Raw genomic sequence first — 22106 nt, forward strand, 5'->3', positions numbered from 1 at the left:
CCGCAGCCTCGACCTGCTGGGCTCTGGTGATCCTTCCGCCTCAGCCTTCCAAGTAGCTAGAACTACAGGTGTGCGCTACTACACCCGGCTCATTTTGATTTATTGCAGAGATGAGGTCTCGCCAAGTTGCCCAGGCAGGTCTCGAACCTTCGGGCTCAGGCAATCTACTCACCTCAGCCTCCCAAAGGCGCGGGATTACAGGCTGAGCCACCGAGCCAAAGATTTCTCAACATAAGAGTTATGTTTTTGAGCATTCCTTAAAGAGGCATTTGACATTCCAATCTAAAATGCGTGTGTTTTCTCATGTGTGCAGCACTGACAAACAGCATTAACTGAAGGTACCAAGAGCTCTCCCTTTCCATACCCTCTATCCCTCTGCCTCCAAAACACTGTGGAAATTTTTCTGTCAGTTATTCCCTTACATTACCCACTACCACCACCTATCTCTAACTCACAGACTCACATGGCTTTAATTAGTGTTCCTAGGGCTTAGATTACTTTTTAAGTGTTGATGCTTTCTTTAAAATACAGTTGTACACGTATATATCACATTTCACATATAACTTGGAGGTACAGGTTGAGTATACCCTATCCAAAATGCTTGGGAACAGAAGTGTTTTAGATTTTAGAATATTTGCCTTAGACACTTTTACCAGTTGGGCATCTCTAATTTGAAAATATGAAATCCAAAATGCTCCAGTGAGCATTTCTTTTGAGCATCAAGTTGGTGCTCAAAAAGTTCTGGATTTGGAGGTAGATCAGTTTTTACATTAGAGATACTTAATTTGTATTAGAAAATAAAATAGCTTTTAATCCTCAAAATAAAAAATATTTTTAAACCCGGCTCAGTGGCTCAGCCTATAATCCCAGCACTTTGGGAGGCCAAGGTGAGTGAACTGCTTAAGCCTGCACGTTTGAGACCAGCCCGGGCAGCTTAGTGAGACTTCATCTACAATAAATAAAAAAATTAGCTAGGGGAGGTAGCGCATGCCTGTAGTTCCAGCTACTTGGAAGGCTGAGGCAGAAGGATCGCCTAAGTTCAGCAGGTTGAGGCTGCAATGGCTATGAGCGTATCACTACACTCCAGCCTGGACGACAGAGTAAGACTCCAACTAAAAACAAAACAAAATAAAATACAAACAAACAAAAAGAATATTTTTAAAAATAAGGTACAGGCCGGGCATGGTAGCTCAAGCTTGTTAATCCCAACACTTTGGGAGGCCGAGGAGAGGGGACTGCCTGAGTCCACGGGTTTGAGAACAGCCTGGGCAACTTGGTGAGACCTCATCTCTACAATAAATCAAAAACTAGGCTGAGTCCAGTGGCTCAGTCCGTAATCCCAACACTTTGGGAGGCTGAGGTGAGTGGATTGCCTGAGCCTGCGGGTTCGAGACCCAGCCCAGGCAACTTGGTAAGACCTTGCCTCTACAATTAAAAAAAAAAAAGTAGCTGGGCATGGTAGCATGTGCCTGTAGTTCCGGCTACTTGGAAGGCAGAGGCAGAAGGGTCGCCTGAGCCTAGCAGGTTGATGCTGGGGTGACCATGAGTGTGCCACTGCACTCCAGCCTGGGTGGCGGAGTGAGACTCTAGTGCGTGCACGTACAAAGGATCAATTATTCAAATTATGGAAATGGGGAGAACTTTCTACATTGAGTGAATATTGATTTGAATTATTCAAGTGACTTCTGATAGCCTGTAATCACTATACTAATATTACTATCTGAAGAATTACACAGGAAAAGCGGAAAAGGAAGAAGCTCCTTGATATATCTTATAAATATATGACTTCTTCTTACAGAAATAGGATATTTAGAGAACTTTAAAGTGGTAGGTTTTGACACCCTATCTTAATGCTTGGTTAGGAAAATAAAATATAGACATATATCAATCATTCTGAGACCTCAGAACTACCTGTAACAACATCTCAAATTTAAAATTCAGGAACCATTCCAATCCAAACCAATACAAATTTCTAGTTAGACGATCTAGTTTTTTTGTTTTGTGTCTTTAACTACAAGAGATAATTTTATTCATTCATTCATTTGAGATAAGGTCTCACTATGTGGTTATTCACAGGCACAATCCCACTACTGATTTGCACAGATGTTTTGACTTGCTCTATTTCTCACCTGGGCTGGTTTGCCCCTCCTAGGCAGCCTGGTAGCTCCCCACTCCCAGGAGATCACCATACTCATGCTGAACTTACTGTGAACACCTGATAGTACACTACATAGTACGCTACAGCCTGTAACTACTGGGCTCAAGTGATTCTCACACCTCAGCCTCCCAACTAGCTAGGACTAAGGACAAGCGCATACAAAAGAGTATTTAATTAACAAGCATATATCAGCCACTTCATGTTGGCTTTATGCATAAAACATTTACAATTTATTTATGAAATATGCATTAACAGCAAAATTTACTGAACACAAGAAATGGCAAATATCTATAAATCAAACTATTTCTTTGTTTATAGCTACCTTACTTGTCATATGTCCCCATATGAACTCTAGTAAAGCAATATTAATTGGACAAATGTTAAACATGATGTATAACTGTATCATCCCAAAGTGACAAATGAGCCAACTAAATACTCCAATTGAACAGACAATATTCTGTGAAACACTGATGTTTGCCCTGTGACAATGGATAAAATATCACATATCAACCCACAATAAACAAATAGGATTCTAAAACGAAATACAATTAAGCTATCTCAAAGGGGCAATAGGCTTCAAGACTATTTCAGATAGACTATACTATATTTTAGCTAGTCTATACTATCTAAAAGGTATAAATGTCCATGATGCACTTCAAGGTCGCTATGTAACTATATCCGCAATATACTTTTTCTAATTTTTCTAAGACAACAGGATAAAAATGGTCAAGGTAAGAAAAACAGCTATGGTTAACAGTTTCTAACTAATTGGTTTTAAATCATATTTCAACACATAAGTCATATATACTACTCGAACAGAATTCACCGTATATGGGGAGAGAGCATATTTCTGCAAACTCCTTCCTAAATGTTAAGAACAAACTCAATTTCTAAAAGTCACTCTGGAATACATGATTCTTGTCACAGGAAGTATTTTTCTGATAGTATACTATAAGAGACTTATGTTTTTTCAAAGTATCTAGTCAAAAGGTTCAATTTTCATAATGTGGGGTGGAGAGACATCCAAAAGTTATTACCCAGAAAAAAGCTGATGAAAATAACCCCCACTCTGTCCCCAATATGCCACCCTCCAAATACTCTGAAAAAGGCATCACTTACAAGTGGGTCTAGGAACTATTGCTGAAGTAAATTACTAAAGAGATAATTTCTAAACAGAATTTATGATCAAAAGGCAAGCAACTAACACAACAGTTACAGCTAGCCTAGCAGACAAAATAAAACTAGAATCAATAGTAGAGACAAAGAAAATTGTAACATTGCCCGCTGCTGCTTACAGGCAATTAGCCATTAGACATGGCCATGTTGATTCTGTTCAAACCAGGCAAATCATACTATTCTCAATAGTAGCAACTGTATTAAGATAAAAGTCTAAGTGACAAATATGCACTATGATCAATGGATATAAAATATATGTGGAAATACAGTAAGAGCTGAATACCAAGCCATGCTATTTAACTTCTTCAGATCTTAGTAACCTCATCTGAATTAAGTAGGGTTGTTAGTTAAGTCCTTTACTGAAGATAGGGGACTGAATCAGACATCATCATCCAATCTCTTTCATGCTCAATGCTTATGAATTTATAAACATATTTAAAATATGTTTCTTAAACATTATTTACCAAAAGTAAAAAAATCATAGTGACATATCACAATGTACTACAAAACTTCCAGGGCCTAGATTTGGTGTTTTCTTCTTCACAGTAATGTTTAGTATTAGAAAATTTTAGGACAAACAAAAACTTGAGAAGAACTAAAGAATTCATCCCAGTAGAGTCTGAGTTGAAACAGAGAGCAGCCAATTATTCAAATCAACACAAGCATCAATTTTTTTGTCATGGTCATAACAGAAACAAGTTTGCTTAATCATCTTAAGAAAAACCTATAATTTCTAAGAGACTCTCTTAATCTCTTTCAAATTATTAAAGAAGTTACATATTAATTCTATAACTAAATATACTGTTAAAGTTTAGGGGAGGCCATTATTTTGGACTAGCCTCCTGTACTAGGCCCCAGAAGACCAGTCCAAACCAAAATGGAGTCACTCACATTAAGTGAAGCAGGTAAATCCCCAAACAAAACAGTTTTAAAAATAGGAGATTCCGAAAGAGCCAGGTCCACCTATATCAGAATAAGTCCCCTTTGCACGGAAAGGAAACTGTAGTAACATGATGATAACCTATTTACTTTTCTTGGTTTTTTTAGGGGGGAGGGTTGAGTTGGACTCTAACTCCATCGCCTAGGCTAGAATGCAGTTGACGCTCACGGACACCCCAGTGTTGACCTGCTGGGCTCCAGCGATCCTTTCGCTGGAATTACAGGTTGAGCCACCAAGCCTATCCTACTTTTTAATTGCTCTATTTACTTACTCCCACTTTACAAAAATCAACTATTCTGTCATGCCCAGTGGAACACTCATTCTATTTTATAGAATGAGGTGTTACTCAATTCTGGGATCACAAATAAAAGTCAATTAAATGATCTTTAAATTTGTTGTAGCTGGGCATGGTGGCTAACGCCTGTAATCCCAGTACTCTGGGAGGCAGAGGTGAGAGGATTGCCTGAGTCTAGGGGTTTGAGATCAGCCTGGGAAACTTGGCAAGACCTCGCCTCTACAATAAATCAAAAAATTAGCCGCAAGTAGTGGCACACGCCTGTAGTTCCAGATACTTGGAAGGGTAAGGCAGAAGGATCACCTGAGCCCAGAAGGTCGAGGCTGCAGTGGCTGTGAGCATGCCACTGCACTCCAGTCTGGGTGACAGAGTGAGACTCCTACTCAAAAAACAAAAAGCGTTGTAATTTTTTTTTTGACAATATATACATTTTAATCTAGATTTTAGAAAACTTAACTGTTCTTCAATTTCCAAATGAGTTATAACTTATAACCTCTCTACCAGGGTCTTCTGATAATCCTAAGATATTTTATAATCTATCCTATAATATAAAATATAAATAAAAAATAATTAAAATAAAATATAGAGGAATATAAAATATGTTTCTGGTTAAGGGAGAAAAAGACAATACAAGTCAATAGATAAAAGAAACAGAAATTCTGCTTTCTGTGTCATTATTTCTGCTTGTTTCTTTCTGTTATATATATTTTAAAAATCTACTTATAAAACTAATTTATGTTCATAGAATAAAATTTAGAAAACACAGAAAAGTTCAAGAAAATAAAATCATCTTTAACACTAATACCCAGAGATAATCACTCTGTGTTAATCTTTAAATATTACATACCTGGCTTTTTCCTTTCAACATCAAAAGATTAGTTACTTTGCCAAATGGTAGACCTAATGATATGATCTCTGCTTCGGTGACATCACATGGAATTTTGCGAAGATGGAGAACACGGGAAGGCGAACAGGGAGGTCTATCTCCTTTAAATTTCTTGTTGTCATTCCCATTAGCTAAAAAATATAAGATTTTTTTTAAGTTACTGAAACTAATTTGGGTAAACTACATTAATCATATTGACAGATTTGATCCACTAAGAGTTTCAGGTTTAAAATTCAAAGACCCATGGGGCAGATGGGGGAAGGGAAAAGGACAAAGTGGAAAACAAAATCAACCACCTTTCAATGAAAGAGGGTTAATGGTTTTTCAATATGGGTTTTTAAATTGAAGTCTGATTTTTATCTTCAAGTAAAAGTACAAATAATGCAAATTAATTACAGTATTTCAAATACTTCTAATCAAGTTTTTCTTATATAGAGACCATTTTTAAAGACTTTAATGTATTTTCTTACTCAACTGCTAAATAAATAAATATAATTAGAACAATACATTTTAGATAAGACTATGGTATAAATTTTATATTTATCACATACTAATGAGATTTAGATTTGAATTTTATGTTTAGGAAAATTAAGTTTATTTCTTGGGTATTACAGTCTATATTAATCTATGTTTTAGAAGCTAACTTGTGGTTTCCTATGATAATCTTATTCCTTATTATAACAGTAATTCTTAACATGAGCATCACCTTGTCGAAAATGCAAATTTTCAACTTTACCTCAGACCTATTGAAGCAGAAGCTCCTGGGGTGGGACCCAGCAACCTGCTTTAAAAAACCTTCCAGGAGATTCTGCTTAAGTGCAATGTTTGAGAGCCACTACTGTGAAATAAACTATTATCTCAGCACACAGTTAAATTTTCTTTAAATCCTATTGTTTTAACACTGACAATAACTAGAACTGACAAGCTCATAACAGATACTCAACTTTATACATGAAAGATTCAGAAATGTTATTCTTTCAAAAATAGAACCATAAGACTGAATGCAAATTATTTAAAAGCCAAAACTTTCATTACAATGGTTTAAAATAAATTCCATATTTGCCAACACTAAATTCCATATTCAGAAAAAAATACAATCTTTCCAAACTCCTGAAAATATCATTTTTCTAAACACTACTGAAACATTACAATCAAATGTCTATGATCCTAAATAAACAAATTTCATGAGGATCAAATAAAAAATATGGTAATATTTGGTACCTATATCTGTGGCAAAGAACTCAACTTATTTATAGCTAAACAGGTTGACAATACCCAAACGAGCAGTTATTCCCAAATTATCTATGTTCATGAATGTAGGCAGTATTCTACCCAGACCCAAAAGACTATCAGTTCCTAGAGGTCTACACAAGTCTGTGTGCCTTTATATAGCAAATGCCCAGGGCAGATTATGGGAAATAATAAACACTCACAGATCACCACAGCCTCAACTTCTTGGGCTCAAGTGATCCTCCCACCTCAGCCTCTTGAGTAGCTAGAACTAGAGGTGTGCATCACCACATCTGGCTAATTTTTTAATTTTTATTTTTTGTAGATACAAGTTCTCATTATGTTGCCCAGGCTGGTCCCAAACTCCTGGGCTCAAGCATTCCTCCCATGTCGACCTTCCAAAGTGCTGGGATTATAGGCGTGAGCTACTGCACCCAGCCTTAACACTCAGATATTTATTGGATGAATTAATCTGGGAGGCAAAGGATTCCATCTCCTCCTCTATCTCATCAATCACCAAGAAATATTGATTTTTTCCTTCAAAATAAGGTCACCAACCTCACCTTTGATGTTGTCTCCCTTCTGCTCTTCCTTCCTCTCGTCTTACTGCCTCTGTTCTCCACCCCTAGGATCCAGTATCCTATCAACCTAACTAGAATAGTGTGCCATGTCATTATCCTGGTCTAAAACCCTGACAGGCTTCCAAATACCTAAAACATCCTTTAGTTTCTATTTTTCAAACTGTTTTCACATTGTCTCATTTGAGTCTCATAAATATCAAAACTATAAGTGTAAAGGTTATTTAAGCTCCTATTTGTGTTGCACTATCAAATCAAGACCTAACATACAAACTTTTAGCAAGAACTGTGCAATTTTAAGTCACCATTTTAGGTTAATTGTTCTGTATTATAAAAGTAACTGGATTATGTTAAGAGTAGGGGTTATGAAATCAGCTATTCTGTTCTAGTTAAGTTACTTGACAGTACTATGCTTCAGAGATTCGTCTCTTACAAATCAATATAACAGGGATATTTATGTATTTTAAATGCTTGGTACAAAAGTCTAGTACACGGTGATCAATAATATGATTAGCTTTTCTTAAGAAGGAATCTTTTACTTGGAAATTATGTTCTTTCTATTTTTTGATATCAAAATGATAAGTGATAGTGATTTTTTGCTTTTGATGGCTTTACTTGACAAAATTAAGATACTGCCTTCAAATTAATAGCAAATCTAAGAACTACTCATTTAGATGGCCAGAAAAAGATTACATCTAAAGATTTGATAAATAACCTGAACATGTAGAATATATGTCATTGTAAGCAATTGCATGGTCGTAATTTAAGTCAACAGGAAACAAGGAAATTCAAATGCACTAAACACACAAGTCTGAAGAATTATCTTATATACGAAAGGAAAGACTACAGTTTCCAAAAATCTTAACATAAAAATAAGAATTGAATCACCCAATCTCTGTCTCCTCACTATTTTTCTGTGTGCTTTAGTCAAACAGCTTCCATGACCCTGTTTTCAATAAATCCACTCAGTCATAATATGTATGATCTCCTTTCTCATTCTTCATACATGTATTTATGGTCTATGTATAGTTGAAGTTTTGTTTTAGTTTAGATATTATTAGTTTATAATAAAAATGAGACAGAAATTATTCACACAATAAGAGATTTCAGAACTTCAGTGGAATGGGCAGATGAATGGCAGTGATTTCTAAGTCTACATACTTTCCAAGAATGTTACCATCTCTAAATAAGCAATAGTGCTTGCAAGACCTCACCCCCATTCCCCCAAAAAAGGAAAGAAAAAGAAATAATCTTTGTCATTGGGCACAGTAGAGTACACCTGTAGTCGCAGCTACTCAGGAGACTAAGGTGAGAGGATTGCTTGAGGCCAGGTGTTTGAGACCAGCCTGGGCAAAAGAGTAAAACAGTGTGTGTGTGTGTGTGTGTGTGTGTGTGTGTGTGTGTGTGTGTGTGTGTGTGTGTGTGTGTGTGTGTGTGTGGTGTGTGTGTGTGTGTGGGTGTGTGTGTGTGTGTGTGTGTGTAACAATTCTTGTCATCTAGACCTACTTTGGTGCCTCTCCACTCTTTATTACTATTGCCTGTGATGCTTTTCCTTGAGATTTTTCTGGAAGCATAATGCCTCCTCTGGTTACAGTTTTGGCTACACTCCTTTCAGTCAATAGTTCAGTCAAAGAGCATAAGAAACTCCCTAGATGCTTGTTCTGTCATGACTCCTGTCACCGCAACTTCTACTCTGCTCTCATGCTGCTGCCAAAGGAAAAGTCCATGAATTTAATATCTTGCTAAATATTTTTGTGTTCATAATCATAAGGGATATTAATTTGTAGCTTTCTTTTCCTGAAATAGCATAATACTGGCCTCTAAAATGAACTAGAAAGTGTACTTATCTCCTCTATAGTCTGAAAAAATCTGTAGAATTGGTATTACTGTAATTCTTCCTTACGTGTCTGATAGAATTCATCAATAAAGTCATCTGGGTCTGGAGTTTTTAATAACCAATAACCAAGCAGATATTGGATTATTTGTGTTTTCTATTCCTTTTGCATCAGTGGTAACTTACATCCTTCAAGGAATCTGTATACTCCATCTAAACTGTCAAATTTATTTATTTTTATTTTTTTATTAGCATAAAATTGCTTATAATATTCATTTAATCTGCTTAGTCTGCTCAGGCTACCATACAAAATACCACAGACGGGGTGGCTTAAACAACTTTTTTCTCTCACAATTGTGGAGGCTAAAAGTCCAAGAACAAGGTGGCAGTGTGATGAGTTTCTGGTGAGGGCTTTCTCCCTGGCTTATAGATGGCTGCCTGTTCACTGGCTGCCTTTTCACTATGATCTCACACAGCAAAGAAAGACAGCATGCAAGCAAGCTCTCTGGTATCTCTTCTTAAAAGGGCATAGAGTATTGTCATGAGGACTCCACCCTCATGATATTATCCAAACATTATTTCCCAAAGATCCCACTACACTGAGGGGGACAGGGATTCAACATTCTGGGGAGGACACAAACATTCAGTCCATAACAATATTCTTTTAATGTCTGTAGAATCATTCTTGATCAGCAATTTTTCTCTTTTTTGTCTACCTAAAGGTATTATGGTTAATTTTAATGACCAATTCAAAGAAACAACTATTGGTTTCAATAATTTTTCTGTTTGATCCTGTCACTGACTTTGGCTCTCATCTTTAACATTTCCTTTCTTCTATCTACTTGGGATTGACTTGCACTTTTTATACTAACTACAGCTGGAAACTTAAATTATTCACTTTAGGCATTTTTTCTTTTCTAATGTAAATGTTTAAAGCTATAAATTTTCTTCTAAGAACTGCTCTCACTGAACCCTACAAATTTTAATAAGTAGTGTTTTTTCAGTTCAAAATATTTTCTACTATCCCTTGTGATAACTTCTTTTTTTGTTTTTGAGTTGGAGTCTCATTCTGTTGTCCAGACTGGAGGAGTGCAGTGGCTGCTCCCGGCCACTGCAGCCTCACCGGTTGGGCTCTGGCGATCCTTCCGCCTCAGCCTTCCAAGAAGCTGGAACTACAGGCACGCGCTACCACGCCCGGATGATTTTTGATTTATTGTAGAGATGAGGTCTCGCCAAGTTGCCCAGGCAGGTCTTGAACCCGCGGGCTCAGGCAATTCACTCACCTCAGCCTCCCAAAGGCACAGGATTACAGGCTGAGCCACTGAGCCCGGCTGTGATAACTTCTTTGATCCATGGGTTAAGCATTGTTCTTCTCCTAAATATTTGGGTTTCCTGCCAAACACTTGAGGTTCTTGCTTTCTTGATTTCTAATATAATTCTAATGAATTCAGAGAACTTATCCTACATAATTTTAATCCTATGAGACTTGTTTTAGGACCCGGCATATAGACAGTCTATCTTCGTGACTATTTCATATGAACTTGAAAATAATGTGTATTATGCCAGTGTTGGGAAGATTATACTATACTGTCACGTAGATTAAGCTGGCTGAAAATTTCCATAGAGATCTAACAACTTTTTCTTGAAGGGTCCCATAAATATTTTAGACATTGTGGCCCATCTCTGTTATAACTACTCAACTCTGCAGTTATAGCATGAAAGCAGCTGAAAATGAACAGACTGTGTTCAAATAAAATTTTATGTACAGACACTGAAATTTAAACTTAATACAAACTTAATATATCATAAAATATTACTTTTTCTTCCACTTTAAAATTTAAAAATCACTCTTGGCTCAGGGAAAATAAAAAAATAGGCAACAGATGGATTTGGTCCAGAGACCAGAATTTACCCACCCCTGTTCTGTACCCTTACTGATTTTGTCTACTGTATTACCAATTACTGAGAAAGAAGTAATATCTCCACCTATAATTATAGACATATCTATTTCTCTGTTCAGCTCCACGAGTTTTTACCTAACATATTTTGAAGCTCTATAATTAAATGAAAATATACATATTTAGATTATGACTTCTTGATAAATTTATCTCTTTATCACTATGAAAAGTACCTGGTAATATTCTCATTATACCTGGTAATATTCTTTTTCCCCCAAAGTTTGTGTTTTCTGATATTAGTATAGCTACTCTAGCTTTTTCATGATTAGTGTTTGCATACGCAGACACAGACCAGACACATAAGTCTTTCCCCAATCTTTCACTTTTAATACGAGTGTATCTTATATGCATCAAAAAACTGAGTCTTTCTTTTATCCAACAATCTCTGCCTTTCAACTGAAATTTTTATTGCATTTCAACTTCATATAATTATTGATGTGATGGAGTCTAAGTCCACCATCTTATTTGTTTTTTCTTTGTCCCATTTTTTGTCTTTTTCTCCTTTGTTTCCTGATTTCTTCTGGATCTTAATTCCATTTTATTTATTTTTGTTTAATTGATCATGAGACAGGGACTCACTCTGTCATCCAGGCTGGAGTGCAGTGGCACGATCACAGCTCATTGTAACCTTAAATCCTGGGCTCAAATGATTTACCCACGTTAACCTCCTGAGTAGCTAAAACTACAAGAGTATGCCATCACACCACCCAGCTAATTTTTTAAAAAATTTTTTGTAGAGACCCAGTCTCGCCATGTCACCCAAGATGGTCTCAAACTCCTGAACTCAAGCAATCCTTCAGCCTTAGCCTCCCAAAGCACTGGGATTACAGGTATGAGCCACCATAGCCAGCACCATCTTATTTACATTATATGCTATCCGGTTGTACTTTTTAAAAAAGTGACTGTGCTGGGGTTAACAATATGCACATTTAATTTGTTGTAGACTACCTTCAAATAATATTAAAACACATATGTTTAATGTTAGAACCAACCAAAGTATAAGTCTCTTTCCCTCAGCCTACCCTCTGTAGTATTATTTTATATTCCACTTCTTCCATATGCCATAGCCTACAAAAAAAAATTAATAATATCTTGCCTTAGTCAATGATCTTTTAACAAAAAAAAGTAAGAGGGAAAAAAGTTCTATATCCACATATTTATCACTTTGTAAAGATAGATGCAGCCAGGCAAGGTGGCTCACGCCTATAATCCTAGCACTTTGAGAGGCCAAGATAAGAGGAGTGCCTGAGTCCAGTGTTCAAGCTCAGCCTGGGCAACTTGGCAAGACCTCATCTCTACAATAAAATAAAAAAATTAGTTGGGCATGGGGTGGTGAACCCCTACAGTTCTAGCTACTTGGAGCTGAGGTGGAAGGATATGTGTCTCTGCACTCCAGTCTGGATGTCAGTGAGACTTCAATTAAAAAAAAAAAAAAAAAGATGCAAGTTACCACCTTGTATGATATTCTTCAAGCTTGAAGGATTTCTTTTACTATTTAGTACAACTGAAGTCTGCCACTAACAAATGTTCTGAGCTCTTGTGCCTAAAAGAAGATTTTATTCTGACTTCTTTTTAAAATTCCGTATAGAATTCCAGTTTGACATTTTTTTCCTAGCACTTCAAAGATGTAGAGATGTCTCAGTGTCTTCTAACTTGCATAGTGTCATGTAAGAAATCTCTCTTGTTGGCTGGGTGCGGTGGCTCAGTCTGTAATCCCAGCACTTTGGGAGGCTGAGGCGAGAGGATTGCCTGAGTCTGGGGGTTCAAGACCAGCCTGGGCAACTTGGTAAGCTCTCATCTCTACAATAAATCACAAAAACTAGCTGGATGTGATGGCGTGTATCTGTAGTTCCAGCTACTTGGAAGGCTGAGGAGGAAAGATCACCTAAGCCCAGCAGGTGGAGGTTGCAGTGGCTGTGAACGTACCACTGCATTCCAGTCCAGGTGATAAGAGTGAGACTCCAACTCAAAGAAAAAAAAAGAAATCTCTCTTGTCATTCTTATCTTTATTCCTTTGAATAAAATGTGACTTTTTCCCTCTGGCTAATTTTAAGATTTGCTCTGCATTCCTGGTTTTCAGCAATTTGATTACATGATTCTTGGTGTGGTTTTCATTGTATTTATTTTGCTTACGGTTCATTAAACTTCTTGTTATGTAGGTATATGGTTTCCATCATATTTGGAAGATTTCTGGTCATTATTTCTTCAGATTTATTTCTGCTCCCCTTCTTTTTTGGGAGACTTCAGTTATATATGCTTAGAATGCTTGATTTTGTCCCAGAAGTAACCAAGACTCTGTTCTTTTTCAGAAATGTCTCTGTGCTTTAGTTTCTTTTGCAGTTTTCAAATTAACTGATGTTTTCTTCTATAGACTATAATTTGCTGTGAATGCCATTCATATATTTTTTCACATATTTTATCTCTAGAAGTTCCATTTCATTTTTATCTTTAATTTATTTACTTCTTACCTCATATTTTCCTTTAAATGCTTGGACAGACTTTTAATAACTTTTAAAGTGCATAGTTGGTTAATTCCATCATCTCTACAATTTTCTGCCTGATTTTTCTCCTGATTGTAGGTCACATGTTTTTGTGGTTCATTCCACGTTTGGTGTTTTTTTTTTTTTGAGTTGGAGTCTCACTCTGTCACTCAGACTGGAGTGCAGTGGCCGCCTCCTGGCCACTGCAGCCTCGATCTGCTGGGCTCCGGTGCTCCTTCCGCCTCAGCCTTCCAAGTAGCTGGAACTACAGGCGCGCACTACCACACCCGGCTAATTTTTGATTTGTTGCAGAGATGAGGTCTCGTCAAGGTGCCCAGGCGGGTCTCGAACTCATGGGCTCAGGCAATCCACTCACCTCGGCCTCCCAAAGTGCTGGGATTACAGGCTGAGCCACCGAGACTGGCCACGTTTGGTGATTTTTGACTGGATGCTCGGCATTGTGAACACTAGAATTTGTTATATTTCTTTAAAATGCTATTCTTTGTTTTTAGAAAAAGGTAAATTACTTTCAGACCATTTTATTTTATTTTATTTATTTTTGAGTTGGAGTCTCACTCTGTTGCCCAAACTGGAGTGCAGTGGCCGCTCCCGGCCACTACAGCCTCGACCTGCTGGGCTCTGGCGATCCTTCCGTCTCAACCTTCCAAGTAGCTGGAACTACAGGCCTGCACTACCACACCTGGCTAATCTTTTGATTTGTTGTAGAGATGAGGGTTCACCAAGTTGCCTAAGCAGGTCTGGAACCCGCGGGCTCAGGCAATCCACTCACCTCAGCCTCCCAAGGTGCGGAATTATGGGCTGAGCCACCGAGCCTGGCCAGTTACACCATTTTTAAGCTTGTTTTTAAGTTTTGTTCGGGTGGGTTTAAATTTGGCTTTATGCTGGAGCTAGTTTAGTCCCACTGGTAAATCATGTCTCCTCTGGCATCACGTATCCCTAAACATGCTTCAAGTATTCAACAAGACCTTCTATACTAGTTTGGCTATCACTCAAACATCTCCCAGGCTTGTATAAATCCTGAGAAGTTCATCTTACATCTCCCTGGTTGTTTTTTGCCCGACCTTAAAGAGTTTCATCCTATGCATGTGTGGTTTAATAATATTCAGCGATAGATTCAAAGGCAGATTTCTGGAGAATGTTTTCTACAAAGGTCCTTCTTTCCCATACTCTACCCTCATACCTTCTGGTTGACTTGTCAAACTTTGATTTCTGACTCTTCAATTCAGCAACTGCGTCATGTTTTCTTGGATCCCTCACTTTCCCCTTATACAGACTAGAAAACCAGGGTGATTACAGTGTTTACCTCATAGGGAAACCCCTTCTCCCTGAGAGCACAATCCTGTTGTACTTGTCTACTGCCCAAAAACAACTGAAGTCCAGTCCCCGTTACTCTATCATGGTTGAAAATAGAAGTTTATATGTCTTTTTTTATTTTTTAGAGTCGGAGTCTACTCTGTTGCTCAGGTTGGAGTGCAGTGGCATGATCATGGCTCACTGCAGCCTCTACCTCCTGGGCTCAGGTAATACATCTTCATCAGCATCCCAAGTAGCTGAGGGATTACAGAACATACCACCACACTTTGCTAATTTTTAAATTTTTGTAGAAACTAAGTCTTGCTATGTTGCCCATGCTGATCTCGAACACTTGGGCTCAAGCAAACCTCCTGCTTTGGCCTCCCAAAGTCCTGGGATTACAGGCATAAGCCACCGCACCTGGTCTACAATTCGTTTTTAAACTACAAATTACAAAATTTAAATCATCAAATTTACATGGGTGAGCACCAGGCCTGCAGGTGGATTTACTTATTAATTCTCAGAGCTGATTTAAGGTATTACTTATTTGACAATTTAAAAATTATTCATCAAGTTTGGAGATTAGTGTTCACATTTCTTCATATGGTTTTATTTAAAGCAATTCAGTACATTTCTTAAAATCAAAACCCAAGTACTCAAATTAACTGTTCAGAGAAACTAGTGCTTATTATGGTACCATAGTCAGTCATACCAGTGGAAGAGAATGCAAATTTGTCTTCAAGATTTGTTTTCGCCATAGAACCATCAATTTTTAGCTAATCACAAGCCTAGCAGAAAAATGATTACATTCTTAGCCTCCTAAGCAGCTAAGAGTGGCTGTGTGACTAAGTAAATAGGATGTAAACCAAAATATGTGCCGCTTTTTCCCATAAGTGTCTTTACAAAGAGGGAGGTATGTTCTTTTTTTTCCTTCCCCTTCTTGTTACATGGAGCTCCAACAATAAAAGAGACAAAGCCTGATTTGATAAGAAATTCAAGAAGACTTAAAAAAAAAACCTAGCTATTTACAAAGCAAAAGGGCATATTAACAGTTTATAAATATTTTGGTAAAGAAAAGTACCAAATGTTCCTCCTCCATAGTAACTAGTAGCTGGGCGTGGTGGCTCATGCCTATAATCCCAGCACTTGGGGAGGTGGAAGTGAGAGGACTGCCTGAGCCCAGGGGTTCGAGACCAGCCTGAGCAACATGGTGAGACCTCATCTCTACAATAAATCAAAAAATCAGTCGGGCATGGTGGCATGTGCCTGTAGTTCCAGATACTTGAAAGGCAGAAGTGGAAGGATTACCTGAGCCCAGCAGGTCAAGGTTGCAGCGGCCATGAGTGTGCCACTGCACTCCAGCCTGGGCGACAGAATAAGACTATAACTCAAAAATAAAAAAATAAAAATAAAAAACAGAACCTACCATATGATCCAGCAATCCCATTTCTAGGAAAGAACCAAAAGAACTGAAAATAAGAACTCAAGAGATATCTGTACACCATGTTCACTGCAGCATTATTCACCATAGCTAAGAGGTAGAAATATATATTTACATTTTATACACACACACACACACACACACACACTCCACACAATGGAATTATTAAGCCTTAAAAAAGGGAAATCTTGTCATATGCTACATCTTGTCACATGCTACAACATGAATCACTCTTTTTTAAAAAAATTTTTTAAATTTTTATTTATTTATTTATTTATTTTTGAGTTGGAGTCTCACTCTGTCGCCCAGACTGGAGTGCAGTGGCCGCTCCCAGCCACTGCAGCCTCGACCTGCTGGGCTCCGGCGATCCTTACGCCTCAGCCTTGCGAGGAGCCGGAATGAGAGGCGTGCTACCACACCCGGCTAATTTTTTGATTTATTGTAGAGATGAGGTCTCGCCTGCCCAGGCGGGTCTCGAACCCGCGGGGGCTCAGGCAATCCGCTCACCTCAGCCTCCCAAAGGCGTGGAATTACAGGCTGAGCCACCAAGCCCGGCTATGAATCACTCTTAAGGACACTATGCTAAGTGAAACAAGCCACTCACAAAAAGAAAAATACTGCAGGATGTTCTCACTTATAAATAGAAGCTCAACCATGTATACACATGGACACAACATGAAGAATAACAGAAAATGGAGGAAGGGTAAAGAGGTAGGAGGAGGATGGATGATGAGATATTACTTAATGGGTGCAATGTATATCCTAAAAACCCTGACTTGCACCATTATGCAAACTATGCATATAACAAAATTGTACTTGTACCCCATACATTTATACAAATCTTTTAAAAATGAAAAAAAATTTTGAAAGAAAGAAAAGAAAAATGCTGCATAATTCCACTTATATGAGGTTTCTAAAATAGCCAGACTCTTGGAAACAGAAAATAGAATGGCAGTTATTAGGGGCTGGCAGAGAAAAAGAAGAGTTGCTCAATGGATACACAGTTTCTGTTTTGTAAGATAAAAAAGTTCCAGAGATGTGCTGCACAACAATGGGCACATAGTTAACATTAGTAAACTGTACACCTAAAAATGTTCAAGATGGCAAATTTTGTGTTATTGTTGTTGTTTTGAGTCACGGTCTCACTCTATTACACAGCCTGCAGTAGAGGTGGCACGATCACGGCTTGCCTGAGTCTCAACTTCCAGGTTTTGCCGCAGTTTCCTAAGTAGCTGGTACTACAGGCATGCCCCACCACACTCAGATATTTTTTTTTTTTTTGTAGCAACAAGGTCTCGCTATTTTATCTAGGCTGATCTCAAACTGTTGGAGTCAAGCAATCCTCTCACCTCAGTCTCCCAAAGTGCTGGAATTACAAAAGTGAACCACTGTGCCCGGCCTGCTTTTTTTCTGAGACAAGATCTCACTCTGTCTCCCAGGCTGAAGTGCAGCTTGGCAAAATTATAGTTCACTGCAGCCTTGAACTGCTGGGCTCAAGCAATACTCCTGCCTTAGACTCCCAAGCAGCTGGGGGCTACAGGCACTTGCCACCATGCCCAGCTAATTTTTAAATTGTAGAGATGAGATCTCACTATGTTGACCAGGCTAATTCTATGTTTTGTTTTATTTTGTTTTTAATCACAATGAGGGGAAAGAAGAGAGAGAGCACACATGTGTGCAAGGAAGCACAAACACACACACAAAATTCACAGTAACACTATATAGTGAAAATAATTCAAATGTCCATCAATACAATAAAATACTGTTCAGAAATAAGAAAGAATGGATAAAAGGGGCAATATACCACATGTATTAATCTCACAAGCATAATGTTGAACAAAAGAAGCTGACACAATATATACTGTATTTATTGGCTCATTTACCTAAAGTTTAAAAACACACTAACCTATGATGTTACATGTCAGGCTAATGAATACAGTTGGAAGCAGGAAATGAATAGAAAGGGAAAGAAGGGCCAGGCACAGTGGCTAGTGCCTGTAATCTCAGCACTTTTGGAGGCAGAGGTGAGAGGATTGCCTTAGTCCAGGGCTTCAAGACCAGCCTGGACAACTTGGTAAGACCTTATCTCTACAATAAATAAAAAAATTAGCTGGGCATGGTGGTATGTGCCTGTGGTTCCAGCTATTTGGAGAGCTGAGGCAGAGAAGGATCGCCTGAGCCCATCAGGTCAAGGCTGCAGTGGCTGTGTGTGTGCCACTGCATTCCAGTCTCAGTGACAGAGACTACAACCCAAAAAGAATTAAAGAAAAGAAAAAGAAAAGGGAAAGAAGGGGGGAACTCCTGGGAGTATTAGTATTAGTCTATTTGTTGACCTGGATGCTGATTACATGGTATTTTATGATGCTATGATAATATTAATACTAAAATCTAATTAGAGTACAAAAAGAAAGTTGATTAATATAGTTGCAAAAATTCTAAACAAACATAACCCAAATACAATATAGTATGTAGTGTTTTGAATGTATTTGTGATTAAGGCTGTTAGTGTCCTTTCTAGTATCTCTACTCTCCTTCCCTTTTAAAATAATAGAACTCCCTGAGTTATGACTGGACAGGCACACCAGAATAAAGACCAATTTCCTAGACCCTTCTTCTCTTCTCGAAGCTGTGTGTGTCAATGTGATTAAGTTGTAGCTAACAGGAAGGAAGGAGGGGGGGAAAGTACAGTTTTTAGGTCTTATTCCTATATGGGACTCAGCCTCCATCTCTCATCTCTGTTGCCCTTCGCGTACTTCTCATTATTGCCCAAGATGAATGATAAAGTCCACCCTCAACTTTCCCTGTTACCCTTCCAATGAAAATGATGGAAAGAGAGTTCTATTTTAGATCTTGAGAAGGCAGTCATATATTGAGGATGAAAAAAGAACAAAATAGATAAAGTCTGGTCCTCAGCACAATCAAGAAATCAAATTAGCCCCTAACTACTTACACAGACTTCATAAGAACTTAGAAATAAACTTAAGTCTGCATTTTTTGATCCGTATTTATTGCTCTATTATAGCAATCTAACCTATACCTGAATTAATGCAGCATATCAAAATAATGATCCAGGAGCAAGCTAGTTCATTCCAGGCATGCAAGAATGGGTCAAGATCAGGAAATCATAAAATATTTCCCTAAATCAGCAAATTAACGAAGACCAAATATCACAATTAACAAAACACAAAAGATTGTATAGCCATTGGTTAAAAAAAAAACAACAACACAAAAAACTAAGTAAAACAGAAAAGAAAGGAAATGATTAAAGTATAATGAAGAAGCCAGGTGTGGTGGCTCATGCCTGTAATCTCAGCACTTTGGGAGGCTGAGGCAAGAGAACTGCCTGAGCTCAGGGGTTAGAGACCAGCCTGGGCAATATGGCAAGAACAAATTAAAAAAACAAAAAATAGCCAGGCATGGTGACACATGCCTGTGGTTCCAGCTGAGGTGGAAGGATCACCTGAGCTTAGCAGGTCGAGGTTGCGGTAGCTATGAGCATGCCACTGTACTCTAGCCTAAGCAACAAAGTGAGACTCCCAACTAAAAAAAAGAAATAAATAAATTACAATAAAGAATTATTACCAAAACGTAACAGCAAATATCAGAATAAACATTAAATAATAAAGCCACCTCTATCAAAATTACAAACAAGATAGAGATAGTCACTATTGCCACTCTTCTTCAACTTATACAGGAAGGTTCCAATGAACACTTAACAGGTTGATAAAAATAATCCATATATTTATATACTTGAAATTATCTTTATCTGAAGGCACATCATTGAGTAACTACAAAATCCAAAAGGATAATAGCTAAGACATTTTGGTAAAGTATTTATACACAAAATAATAAAAAACCAGTATCTGTTCTCTATACTAGTAGTACTATATTAACAAATCCATAACAAATGTAAATAGGGAAAAAAAATTTCTGCTCATAACAGCAACAAAAACTTAGTTTAGCTACCTGTAGATATATAAAATAACAGTTGCTTAAGAAGTTAATTTCTTGCTCATGTAAAAAGTCTAAATGTAAGACTTCCAGACGTGGTATGATGACATATAAAGTTATCAGGCTCTACATGTCTCCCTGTTAGGGTGCTGCCTTTACCCTTATCATCTAAGATGGAAGTGCCACAGATATTAGGATTTATTTTAAAGCACGAAAACAGCGTACCCATGCAGAGATATTCCAAAAATCCCATACAATACTTCTGCTTGTATCTCATCTACCAGGATTTAATCATATAACATCATCTAGCTAAGGAAGGCTAGAAAAGTAGGTAGTTTAATCTGGGTGGCAATGTGCCCATATAAAACTTATAGTTCTGCTACGGACGAAAATGGAAAGAATAGTATTGGGGCACACAGCAAACAGTCTCTGCCATTAATTCTTAAGAATAAATTTAAAAGGAAAAGCAAGTTGGGCATACTGGCTCATGCCTGTAATGCCAGCACTTTGGAAGGTGAAGGCGAGAGGATTACCTGAACTCAGGGGTTCAAGACCAGCCCAGGCAACTTGACGAGACCTCATCTCCATAATAAATCAAAAAATTAGCAGGGCATGGTGGCACATGCCTGTAGTTCCAGCTACTTGGAAGGCTGAGGCAGAAGGATTGCCTGAGTCCAGCAAGCTGAAGGGCAGTGGCTGTAAGCATGCCACTGCATTTCAGCCTGTTTGACAAAGTGAGTCTCGTACTCAAAAAAGCAAAAAACAAAACAAAAAAACCTAAATAGAATGACCATATGCCCTAGGCCAGCAGTGCCCAACCTTTTTAGCATCAGAGACCAGTTTTGTGGAAGACAACTTTTCCATGGGGAGTGGTGGGAAGATGCGTAGTCAAATCTCACTGCTATTGTTAATCTGTATTTGCAGCTGCTTCCCATCGCTAGCATCACCACCTTCGTTCCACCTCAGATCACCAGGAATTAGATTCTCCTAAGGAGCACGCAACCAAGATAACTTCCATGTGCAGTTTACAATAAGGTTCACACTCGATGAGAATCCAATGCCGCCACTGATCTGAGAGAAGATGGAGCTCAGGTGTGAGTGATGAGGAGGGGCTGTAAATACAGATGAAACTTCGCTGGCTTGCCTGATGTTTACCTCCTGCTGTGCAGCCTGGTTCCTAATAGGCCACAGATGGATATCCCTGTCCTAGGCTGACTGAGACAGTCACACTTTGGTCAAATTATTCCAATTGTAGAATGTTCTGTACTGTTTAACATCTTCATTAAAAAAAAATTATTGTTAATTGTTACACTGAAATAAGCCAGAATGAACTGAATAGATCCAATTTTTGACCCTTTGAACTGAGATGCCCCCTCAGAGGGTACATCATAAATCTAGCAAACCATTCAGATGACCCCTCAGGGACATAAAGAGATTGCTGGTGATTATACAGGACAAACTTATGCAAACCCAAATTTTTCAAAAATGTATGTTTCCTTGAAGTTTTCCATTCAAATTGCATGAAAAAGCAAATAATGAGATGAAATATATGCTGAGATACGATCAATCAGATGAGAAGCGGTTTTCAGGAATCACGAGTGTATCCTTCCTCATTATCTTGGAACAACAGATTAAGCAATAAATTACCTATTATTAATGGGGGAAGAAGAAAATGAGACCGCACTGTCTGCTCGAATAGTAAAACACCAGGTAAAAGATTATCAAAAGATATGACATAGCAGATATGTGGGATGAACAAGTCTAGAAACTAATTTTAACCCTTTTCACTCAGAGACATCTCGTGGATCACCTACCAACAACTTGACTGCACTTTTAAAAAATGAAATAGTGAAAAATGAATCACTT

The 22106-nt window shown here is 38.0% G+C and overlaps 1 protein-coding gene across 3 annotated transcripts in view; it reads right to left on the reverse strand.

Moving 5' to 3' along the window:
• The window catches only part of PTBP3 (polypyrimidine tract binding protein 3), a 73639-nt gene that overhangs the window by 49834 nt on the left and 1699 nt on the right, over window positions 1–22106 (reverse strand). For 2 of the 3 annotated variants that reach the window (XM_008068332.2, XM_021717709.1), the window contains exon 2: window positions 5417–5586. The exons of the other annotated variant lie outside the window; for it this stretch is intronic. In XM_008068332.2, the coding sequence (XP_008066523.1) occupies window positions 5417–5586 (170 nt within the window). The remainder of the gene's footprint in view (window positions 1–5416; window positions 5587–22106) is intronic. 3 annotated transcript variants of the gene reach the window in all.

Source organism: Carlito syrichta, unplaced genomic scaffold (genome assembly GCF_000164805.1).
Source record: "Carlito syrichta isolate Samal-C Ts95f unplaced genomic scaffold, Tarsius_syrichta-2.0.1 Scaffold310362, whole genome shotgun sequence".
In the NCBI taxonomy this organism is placed as follows: Eukaryota; Metazoa; Chordata; class Mammalia; order Primates; family Tarsiidae; genus Carlito; species Carlito syrichta.